At 45.0% G+C, this 11,728-nt stretch overlaps 1 protein-coding gene across 5 annotated transcripts in view; it reads right to left on the reverse strand.

Moving 5' to 3' along the window:
• Positions 1-10,517, reverse strand: part of NAXD (NAD(P)HX dehydratase) — a 48,630-nt gene extending 38,113 nt beyond the window's left edge. The window contains exons 1-6 of one of the 5 annotated variants that reach the window (XR_010742992.1): positions 9,618-9,836; positions 8,355-8,935; positions 6,778-7,149; positions 3,255-3,405; positions 2,317-2,362; positions 909-997 (exon numbers count right to left, since the gene is read on the reverse strand). Coding sequence is in view for 4 of the 5 variants with exons in the window: in XM_066313816.1 (XP_066169913.1) it covers positions 909-997; positions 2,317-2,362; positions 3,255-3,405; positions 6,778-7,149; positions 8,355-8,935; positions 9,618-9,673 (1,295 nt within the window). In the remaining variant the exon portion in view is untranslated. Of the gene's footprint in view, positions 1-908; positions 998-2,316; positions 2,363-3,254; positions 3,406-6,777; positions 7,150-8,354; positions 8,936-9,617; positions 9,837-10,191; positions 10,274-10,298 lie in introns of those variants that run through there. The other 4 variants (XM_066313817.1, XM_066313816.1, XM_066313819.1 and 1 more) reach the window with 4 other exon arrangements.
• Positions 10,518-11,728: the final 1,211 nt, after the last annotated feature.

Raw genomic sequence — 11,728 nt, forward strand, 5'->3', positions numbered from 1 at the left:
AAATCCTTCCTAACAGCAGTATCTGACAAGCAAGTTTTTAACTTATGCTTTTCCTACCCTAATCACAGCTTTGCTATGTACACCAACAGACTTTGACACGCACTGGTGTGAGCTAAGCTCAGACACATATACCTAAGGCACAAATCTTAATTCTCATTTGCAGCGCTCATTGCAAGCCATCATAACATCTAATTGAAACAAATTTATCCTATGAAAGTTCACCAATCAGTAACACATTTCAGAATAAAAATTCAGAGAAGCACATACACACAACTGATTTTCCCAATTAGGAGGACAGTTACTTATTAAACTTTTCATTGTCTTGTTAATTAAACCCTGTATTTTATATAATTTTGGAACATCTCTTTATTCCCAAGAACAGGTGTGCATTTCAAGCAACATACTCATGAAGAAAAGGGAGAATTAGCATCTCTCTTGCCTTGTAATTTTGCATAGGTGTCTACGTACACAGTAGTGAGAGGAAAACAAGACACACACTCCTGCTAAATACTATTAGGGCTGAAGAAGCAAGAGAACACACTCCATTTGCCTTTCAAATGCAGATTGCAAAATGCTGACTTGTAGTAATTTGTAGTTCTGGATCCTGCTACTGTTCACTGGTAAATGTGTTACAATCACAGAACATGTCAGCAAGAAGCAGAAAGAAACATCTCTGCTTTTTAAAACCTGTACTTTGACAGTCACGAAAAGAAATTCACAACTGATTGTCCCATATTAAATATTCAACTGCTTGCAATGAAAGGACAAAGCCTGGAGTTATTGTGATCTCCAGCTCATCCATCCAGTAACTCAGCAAAAGAAATAACACAAACTAATCCATTATCAGACTGAAATATTAAAACTAGAACGCCTGACTAGCTCATTTAAACAAAACATAAGTCACTTACAGAACTGGATGAACAATCAGCTCTGGACTATATGATTTGATTACTGTTGCTGCATCTTTGGTACAAAACACATGGGATAAATCGGCACCCTAAAAAAGAAAATTTGCAAACAGTATTATCAAATTTATACTTAATAATAACTTTATCATTCCAAAGATTACTCAAATAGCAATTCAACTGAATTCTTCTCAGCAGTTTAAACTAATTTTATTATGTGTCTTCTACTTTGACATAGACTAATACGAAATGTTCTGATCTTTTTGTATCTAACTTCCAATTTTTTTTTCTGTTTCTCACTAACAGGATGACTGAAAACATAAATCTCAGATTTTTATTCACTTGAGGAATGTTTCTCATCTGTAGATGAGCACAGACTACAATGTCTCATGTACAAAAGAACATAGATGAACATGAGAAAAACTACATAAGAGGCATACTGTAACGTACAAAATATAGCTATGGTAACCCATGAATACATTTCTAGTCCTACCATTTTTTACTCAGTGGGCCAAATTTATACAAGAAAAGGCTGGCCCAATTTTGGCAACACACCCTATGTTAAATAAACATTGAAGCTGAGGAGTTAAGTCTCAAGCTTCTGCTATCAACTCAAAAAATCAGAATACACATAAAATTAGTTACTGGAATAGTTACCTACATATTGAGAGAAATCTTCAAAAAGAAAAACATACACAATGAATTGACACACTAAATAGAGCATTCAGAAAATGATATTTATTACATAAGCATGACTTGTTTACATTCAAACAATCACCCTGTATTTATGTAGTCTGTTTAGCCATTTAATATGTCAATAAAATAAGGAAGTTCATGCTTCTAAGAAAAATAAAAAAAGCTTAAAAAATACTTCTGCTGAAGACCAGAATGCAAATAAAATGTGCAATTAGAAATTACACTGAATTCCACCCACAACCTTTAAACTTACAGCATGTAAGAATTTTACTAGGCTAAAGTTTTAAGTTTTGAAAGAAAGTTATTTCATTCAACACAGTTATCAGGTCCAGAAAAAATTTCTGATGAACTCACTATAGCACAAAAACGTAACTTCAAACAATAATCTAAGGTTATTTTATTGTTCACTTCTGGAGAAAATATTTCATCAAGTCCTGAAATTTCCTATGCAAGTCCCTGAAATTGTCAAATTCCGGACATATTTCTAACTTCACCTCAAACAGAGAATGGAAACACAGTGAATGAAATACAGTAAATGACACGTTTACAAAGTATTTCTACAAATTCCAGGCTAAGGATTTTGTTTGCTCAAGAGAAGACCTTCTAGAGCTCAAAGTTCATATGCACTACAGAATGAAAGCTACTTTAAAAATGATACCTAGGCAACAGAAATGATAAAAAAATTCATTTTGAACTTGTATAGAAGAACACGTACCACTTTGAGAGCTGTAATTGCAGCAAAATATGGTGCTCCAGTGTACCTAAAATGAAATAAAATTTAGGTTAGGAAACAGAGTAGTGAGATTAGATAATGATCTTTCACAGAAATGTTTACAAAGACCATGTCAAAACCAGCAAAATTCTCTCAAGTAACAGAGGCAAAACTTTAGAGGCAAACAAAACAAGACCTGAAAACTGTTTGCAAGCTAAATATGGGATCTGACCTGGATCAATCCCATCTGGCTTTAGATGCTTAACTAAAGTGCCTAAACTGTGATTCCACTTGCCCTAAATTCTCTTTATAAAGACTGAAGAGAGAGGTATGAACACAATCACCCTCCAAAGGTGCTTACTTCAGCCAAGAGGTAAGAACCTATGACCATCAGCCTCTAACTCCTGGCTATTCGACCCAGCTTTGACAGCTCTATTTTACTCTTTATGCAGTACATCTTTTCTCCCCTGAAAGAGGATATGTCTATTACTCCAGTATATAAAACAAGGTACTGACAGAATCTAGCAAACACCAATATTTATCAAAATAAAAAGCCCACAAGAAAACGTAGCATAAGAAAATACAGACACGCAGGTTCCAAGAAAGCAAAAAATCAGATGTGCCACTTTCTTACTCTACTCTACTTATTCTAAAATCTCATCATGAAATAGGAAGTTTAACACTGAAAGCAGAGAGTTTGGTGGTCAAAAAAGAGAAACTAGACACAAATAGCATTTTAATTTCCCATAACATTCAGTATCAGAACTCTGCAACACATCTGCAAGGCACCATGTTCCTAAGTATGCATGGTCATGATGATGGAGTATTAAAGCTCTCTGGAAAACTGTGGTTTAAGTGTAAGGTGATTGAATGGCTTCTACAAGTAGTTATGACATCTCAAAGCTTTATCAGAAGCAAAAATAAATTTCTATTTAACTTACTCTCGACATCCTCCAATAATGCCTATACGACCATCTTGACCTTTATGTTTTTTCCCTGTTAGAGGAGGGATCACATTGCGCACCAGCTGAAAAATATTCTCCATGTCCTTCAGAGTGTGTGTTCTGTGCAGTGAAAAAGATCTCTCTATAACTGAAAAGAAGAAAATAAGTGTTACTTCAAAGAATGTTCTTTCTTAAACTACTGCCAAGCATTTCTTTTAAGCACTCATGTACGTTAATATAATCACACAAAGATACACGAAGTGACATACTTCTAAAATCCAAATCCTTTGTCACTTGAAGGCCTTTAGAACAGTGAGTAACTGGGGACGGTGATCATTATAAAAATGCATTCAGGGTCTGAGAACATTTTCACTGACTGTTCACAGTCCTAATTTAGGGCTCAGGTACAGAAAGAAACAAGTACCCAGAAAACAAACAATTTGTAACTAGAAATACCTTCTCAGTTCAGCCTGAAATCAGTTCCATAATTAAGCTCAACTGAAATAGGAACACTTAGTAAGTACTAAACATATCCAGACACAGTGCAAGCACAAAGCAACTGAAACCAAATTTTAAATATACACCCTACCTTATATTTTGCTTCCCCTTAAAGACTTCCTTCCACCTCTTAGCAGAATCAGGGCCTATCTCACTGCTTTTTTATTTTGGTAGGCGGTTACAAAGCACAGTGAAAATCTTTCTGCAAAACTATAATCCAATGCACTAGATGCAAACATCACAAATATCACACAAAGACCATTTTTAGCTATAACACATTTCCAGATCTCTGAAGCAAAGCTACATGTCAAGCCACATACTAAAACGACTGCACACTCAGTAGGCAATGTATCAAATGACTCTTTCAAAAGGCTACAAAAATTTAGGAAAAAAATTATTTCGATAATTACAACTAGAAAGAATTAAAACATTTACCCAACATGGGAAAAATGTGAAAATCACTACCTCTATCAATGATGTGTTAACTGTAAACTGCAGCAAATACACTAAAAGAGCAAGTTCTTAAATACTCCTCATTACCTGTAAAATCCTGTTCAGAAGAGCAGTTTATTTGAATGCTAATAGCAGTGTCCTAGATCACAGCCATGCTTACTTTCTTTTTTACACATCTTCTAAAAGGCTTTCAAGGAACTACTACACATGTGTAACAATTATGTAGAAAATAACTCCCATGATGCTCCTTATTTTCAGCTGTATAAAACTCAGTAACTCCATGCCCCAACTCCAAAATATAGAGGAGAGAAAAGAAGAGGGGGGAAATAAAAGAAGAAAAACTGTTCCAGAAATACTGGACATAGTAAGAGGGAAAAAAGTAATAAACAAGAAAATTTCAAATCTGTGTGCTATCAGCAAAATGCATCTTTTTCTCTGTCTTCCACAGAATCTAAGCCTAAACAAGACATGTTAATCTTCAGTAATAGTATGCTTTAGTCTTCAATAATAATGAAAACTCCTGGCTGATCTTTTGGCTTTTGTATACAGGCATCCCACTCTTACTGAGAAATAATAAAAGAAGGGGGGGGGAAAGGAATGAAAATTAAAAAAAGAAAAATTGGAAAAACCCCACAGCCTGTTTTGGATTACGGTCAAAATAGCACTGCAGTGACCCAGAGGAGAAAAAAATGCTCATCTCCTCTGAAAATAGGGCAGATTATTTTCTTTAAATCACACTTCATACACTTGCTGGTTTTCAACCGCACAAGTATATTATATAGCTTGGAACCCTGAAAGTGCAGTGTTGTTAAGAAGGCCTCTTTATTTGCTGCTGGTTCTTGTTCATGTGTGACTATAAAGTGACTACATAATAAATGGAGAGAAAACAGAGAATCATGCAAAAAGCCATTCTTAATATAGCCCTACTCTACCTACAGAATCACTGACATATTCAGCCCTTAATAAATGAAATCTTAATTCCTTAGAAGATGTGTTGCCTGAAGCATTATGTTCACATTTTAGCATAAACACTTTTTTACACCTTGGCCAATTAGAAGATTAGAATCTCAAATTGCTCTTGCCACAGTTAAAAAAGGCAATTTTGCACAGCGCAGTATAGTAAACACATATGATGAAATCTAGTGAGAAAAACTGAACCTCAGTTTCAGGTTGTTACACATAATTAAGCTTTTCAGGAAAAAAACTTCCAGAAGTAATGGTTAGGCCCTGAAGGTGCCTTCACCCCAAGTCCAGAAACTCAAATGATTTCCTACGGGATTTTCTAAAGCACACCAGTTTTCCTTTATTTTAAAAGTGAAAACATTTGAAATACTGTATCCATTCATATCCCACCAAAATCTGCTGCCACCAGGAAATCCTACATACCAACTATCCACTCAAAAAACACAACCAGATCTGCCAGCCTAAACCCTCAACAGGCCTAACCACCCAGTCTGCCAGGGATTTTACAGAGAAACAGTAACTAACACACAACTGATACAGCCTCTCAGGACTCAGAGAATGCCCCTTAGGATCTAGCATGCCAGATTATTCAACACTGATCCTGGATGGGTTTTTTTTTTTTTTCTCTTTTCAAACTACACTTTTCCTCTTCCAAGCAGTATAAAATTCAGAATTAGAACAGAGTAAGTCTTGTTTCATTTCCATGCAGCAGGCTACAACCACTCAGCCCCAATCTGACTCTAGTTCCAGCACTGATGGAGTATCCCTGATTTCCTCCTGCTCATGCAGCCTACCACCATGTACAAAGAGACCACGATAAAGATAAATGCCACAGGCACACAAATCCCAAGAAGTTTGTTAATGATTGCTTCCATCAGCTTCTGGCCCACATATGAGGTACAGAAGGAAGAGTTTGTGCATAAATACCAACTCCTGAGATACGTTGCCTTTTTCTTTCAAGTAAATTCAGATGACCACGGAATTTATAAAGCGCTGGTGTAGGAAAAATACATGAGCAAATATTTACCTCTTCTATGACACCTACTAAAATAATACGTTTAATTGATAAGATTCAGAATCTTACTGTAAAGAAATAACTTCAAAGAAGCTAGATCTTAACATCTGACTTACTTCAGTCTAGGCAAAACTCCACTCTTTTCCCAGCCCTGAAAAAACACATGCACAGCCTTAACTTCATATACTGGGCTATGCTTGACAGCTTCAAGCAGAACAGCAGCAAAAACTCTGCTACAAAGTAAGCAATGCTTTCAGATTGCTTTCAGCAACTCTCCTACTTGCCTTGTACATATAAAGCTTCTAACTTCACTGTACAGAGAGACATGAACAGAGAAAAGTTCCCAAGGTTAACAGGGTTCGAAAGGTATGATTTTGCTAAAAGTTGTTATAACTAATGTACCTGTATTAAATAATCAGTGCAGTGGTATGAATAATGATTTCATTTCATTTGACATCAGACAAACACCTTCACCACAGTATTAAATAATTCCAGTTAGCTTTTATTTTCAAAAGCTGCTTACTACCAGTGCTTTCACACAGAAGTTTTTAAAAGTACCCTAGCTTTTATTTATGCTGTAGAAGGAAGTACCTATCGGTGGAGAAAGTGTTGCTGTCATAGCATTATAGTTAAAGTTATCCGCATATGAACGATGGTTCGCTCTCCGAGGTGGACTTGCAGGTATAGATTGTGACCTTTGTGATACCGTGGAAGAAATTCCAGCCAACATCTGTCCCAACATCTGTAACATCTGGAGTTCTCGAGCATGCTCAGCTTCCCGACGCTTGTCCTCAATTTTGAGCCTCTGCTCTTCGAATCTGTAAAATTTCTCATCTGTATCCATGCTCTGCTGCAGGAATTTTTCCATCATTTTATCCAATGTCAAATTCGTATGGCGTTTTTTTGATCTTTTGGGCTGATTGAGAGGTGGGGTAATAGTTGGAGCACTGACTTCTTTAAAGCCTAAATCAAGGAAAGAATCAATTACTTTTCTGATGGAAAACAATTTTCTAAGAGGAAAGCAGCAAAAAATCTCCCTACAAGATGTGACCTAACATCTCACACAAAGCATTAGGATACACTTTCAATAGGGGCTGTATTTATCTGAGATATTTTTCTTTCAGAGTACTAAGGCAAACCCACAAATTTCTGCCAAGGTGCAAGGGTAACAGAAAAATCACAGAGGCGTTTTTTAATTGTTGTAGTACTAAACTTCAACAATAGGAGTCTTTTTCATCTTCTTAAAAGGTTTAAGTGGAGGTTATTAAATAGTATAGTCTCATTCGTGTATTGCAGGTAATTACATTAATCTAAATTGAGTTTCAGTCTGTTGGCATTCTAGATTTGCATTTCAAAAGAACATTAGTGTAAACAACTCTTTGATGGGGTTTAAATGTAAAAAGAAGGTTGCTTAAACATCAGCCAGTTGGCTGATTCCTAAGTGATGTCAACTTCTGAAGACAGGTTCACGTTCATATTAAAAACCCTGCATTAATCTAGATTGAAAACAAACAAGCAACATTTCCCCTGCATCTCCACAATGCAAATGTGGAGGGTAAAGAACCTGCAGGGAAAGGACAGGCTTCATCGAAGTGCTGTTTCTGTCCACAAGCCAAATAAAGTTAGAAGCAGTGTTTCTGAAACAACCCATGCAATTTATTATGTAAAAGGTCTCCCCTAGCTTTCTGGCCCATCTGCAACAACAAGCAGATTTCTCAGGTATTATCGTCATCATCGTTTTAATACCGATTAGCAAAACTGCACACAGTCTGCAGGGAACAGGAAAATCCTCCAGCGAGAAGGATCCTTATTTTCTTGTACAATGCCACTTTACACTTTGTCTCGGTAATTTCTGCGCTAGTTTTCCACGGGTTTCCCATTGATAAATAGCGACAAAAACTCACTAGGGTCCCTGTCCGCAGCATCTCCCTCTCCCCTGTATGCAGCACTCCCAGCACCCGCAGCAGCCCGCTCCCCTGCGGGGCTCCCCGGTTCACGGGGACGCGCAAGGTGCACGAGCGGGTTTGGAAGCAGGAAGGACGGGGCAGCAGCATAAGGCAAAAGCCACTGGGAAGCGCGCTAGCTGCGGGAAGCGCCGGCAGTCGGGTTACGAGAGCCCGCGGGGTGAGGGGAGGACACCCGGGGCCGGGAGCCCGCCGGCTACTCACCGTCACCGGGCGGCACGGGGATGGCGAAGGACGGGCACTCCACCTTGATGGGGTGGTCGGCGTAGGAAGAGCACTCGCCGGAATCCTCGGTGAAGTTGTCGCGGGGGGACTCGGGCCCGGCGTCCTCGTCCAGCTCGGCGTCCAGCTCGCGGCTGTTGTGCGGCGTGCCCGGCGTGGGCGGCGCGGCCAGCGGCCCCGCGGGCGGCGGGGCGCCGTCGGGCGGCGGGGCCAGCGGCTCGGGGGCGCCGTCGGGCCCCCCCCGGCAGCTGAGGATCCGGTCCATCTCGTCGTAGTACTTGCATATCTTGCGGGCGTGCCCGTTCTTCTTCAGCCCGTCCCGGGCCTGGTAGTACTGCCGCTTGAGGCCCTTGATGCGGATGCGGCACTGCTCGGGGGTGCGCTCGAAGCCCAGCTCGGCCAGGCGGCACGCCACGTCCCGGTACACATGGCTGTTCCGAAAGTTGCCGTCCAACGCCGACTGCACGTCCGCCTCGCCCCAGATCTCCAGCAGCGCCCGCGTCTCCAGATCCGACCACAAGAAGCCCCGCGTGTTCGTAATCATCCTTGGCCGGCCGGGGTCACTGCAATGGCCGCGCACCGGGGAGAGGGAAGGAGGGAGGGAGGGAGGGAGAGAGGGAGGGACGGAGGGGGCGGAGGAGGGCGGCGGGGAGGAGGGAGGGGGTTTAATGCCCGCACGCGGCTCTCCCAGGGGGCGCCTACGCCAGCCCCGGCAGCCGCGGTGCGGCGGGAAGCGGCGGAGAGCCGGGCCCCGGGACCCGGGACCCGCATCCCGGGCCGCCGCCGCTCGCAGCCCGCACGCAAGCAAACAAAACTTTCCAGGCGCCGCTTTGCGGTGCGGGCACCTGCAACAAGAGGGGTGGTGAGGTGGCAAAAAAAAAAAAAAAAAAGAGAAAAAGAAAAAAGCCTCTTCCCCTTGACTCGCCCCCTCCGAAAACGATGATGATGAATGAAAAATAAAACAAGCGGGCACCCGGCGCGGGGCCGCGGTCCCCTCCTCCCCCTCACTCAGGCAGTCATCCGTGCGCTGCCGCTCCCCCGCCCCGGGCTCCGCTGGGAGCGACAGGACGACGGCGCTGGCTGGACTTGGAGGCTCTGCTCATCACAGTGCGCCTGCCTCCCTCCCTTCCTCCTCCTCCTCCCTCCCTCCCCGCCGCAGTGGAGCGCGATCCCTGCACACACATACAGACACACATACACACACACACGCACACACAGGGCGCTGCAGCTCCGCTCGGCGCCTACCTCACCCCCACGCACCGCCGGGCCGGGCCGCGCCGCGCCAGCGCGGGCAGCGACATCGCTGCGCCCTGGCCGCCGTGTCACCCAGGCCGGGGCGGGCGGCCTTCCCCCCGCACCCCGCACCGGCGCACACACGCGCGGCAGCGCTGCCCCTGCAGGCCGCCACAGCAGCCGCGCCGCAGCCGGCGCCGCCCGCAGGCCCGCGGGGACCCGGCAGCCGCTGCCCTCGGCAGCCCCCGCGGCGCTGCCGGGGGTCGGGTCTGCCAGCGCTTCCCCCGCCCCCGGCCGTCCCTCCGCGGGGCAGGTGAGCGGCGCGGCCGGCCCCCGCGGCAGGCGGGGGTGGGCTGCATCGTGCCGGGCCCCGCTGCCGCCCCTTCGCTTTGGTTTTGCTCTCCGGCAGGAGCGTCACGGGGCCGCCCCCGCCTCCCTCTCGCCTCGGCCCGGCCCCCGGCGGGGCCGCCCGGCCCGGCGACCTTTCCTTCCGTGGGGAGCCCGCACCGGGCCGGTCGCCCGCGGGCTCCGGCAGCACCCGGCCCGCCCCCGCCTCCCGCCCGGGCCGGCGCTCGGAGGTTTGTACCTTCGTCAAGCCGCAGCCAGAGGGCCGCGGCCAGTGCGGCCAAGGCGATGACAGCGCCCCGTCCCCACATCCTCGTGGGGGACAAGGCAGGGCCGCTCCGCTCTTACCTCGGCACAGCGCGGGGCTCCGCACACCCGCTGCCCAGCGCGCACAACTCATCGGCGCGGCTTCCGCCTCCGCTCCGCGCCGGCGGGGCCGGGCAGGGCTCCGCGGGCGGGCGCGCCCTCCTGGCCCCGCTCCGCGCCTCCCCGGGCGGGGCCGCCGCCGAAGGTGTCCGGGCCCGGCTCGGCCCGGGAGGGGAGAGCTCGGAGCGCCTGGCCCGGCCGTCACGGCGCCTTGGGGCTGTCTTCACGGCCCTTTCATTGGCAGCTCTTATAAACTCCCAGGAATTTACCACGCTGCCGGCGTTTCGCGTTCTTCCCATCCCTCACCTCGCCAGGTGTTTCTGAGAAAACGCCTCATTTGCAAGTGTTACTTGCTTTTAAGGTGCTATTTCTTGCTCAGATACATCATTTCCCCCCATACACAGCACTTGCCCTGTACTCCGCTGGTGAGGCCACACCTCAAGTACTGTGTCCAGTTCTGGGCTCCTCAATCTACAAAGGACACTTGAGGTGCTGGAGCAGACAGGAAACAAAGCTGGTCTGGAACATTAGTCCTGTGACGAGCAGGTGAGGAAGCTGGCATTGTTTAACCTGGGGAAAAGGAGGCTCAGGAGAGACCTTACCACTTTACAGCTATCTGAAAGGAGGTTATAGCCAGGTCAGCCTCTTCTCCCTGGTAACCAGTGACAGGACAAGAGGACACAGTCTTACACTCGGCCAGGGGAAGTGTGGATTGTACACCAGGAGAAATTTCATCACAAAAGGGGTGATTAGACCTTGGAAGGGGCTGCCCAGGGAGGTGGTGCAATCACCATCCCTGGAGGTGGTTAAGGAAAAGCCCCGATATGGCCCTTACTGCTGTAATCTAGTTGACATGTGTGATCCTGTTATTTTAAAGCAGTGTTCTATTATTATTTCCTTTAAAACCACAGAGCTGGTGAAACTACCATCGGATGTTCACCTCTGGTTCTGTGGAACCTGCTTGATCTATACAGTGAATCAAAATGCAGCATCACCCTGGAGAAACTTAACAAGATTATATGCGTGAGAAATCTGAAACGTTTTTTAAAGCTCAAAACAGCTGTAATTTCTGCTCTAGGCTCCTGGGTATTTAAAGAAAGAGTGTTGTTACTAACTCATAAATGCTTGTAGCCTAACTGGCAATAAAATGTCAATGTTTCAATTAATACTTTGAAGAGGTGAAGACAGAAAATATTCTCCTTTACTGCCCTGTGTTATATATAAGGTCAAACAGACCTGCTGGTGTTACCTGGACCAAACCCAAACATGAGATATTTATGTCTTTCAGCTTCAGAAGCATTGCTTAAAACAGCCATGCTGTCTGCAGAGTACAAGACAGACAACCTGAACTTTTAGTGACCCAGGTTGATCAGTAATCCAAGTTTCAGAGCAGGACCTTGGATACCTGATGA

Source organism: Sylvia atricapilla, chromosome 2 (assembly GCF_009819655.1).
Source record: "Sylvia atricapilla isolate bSylAtr1 chromosome 2, bSylAtr1.pri, whole genome shotgun sequence".
Taxonomy (NCBI): domain Eukaryota; kingdom Metazoa; phylum Chordata; class Aves; order Passeriformes; family Sylviidae; genus Sylvia; species Sylvia atricapilla.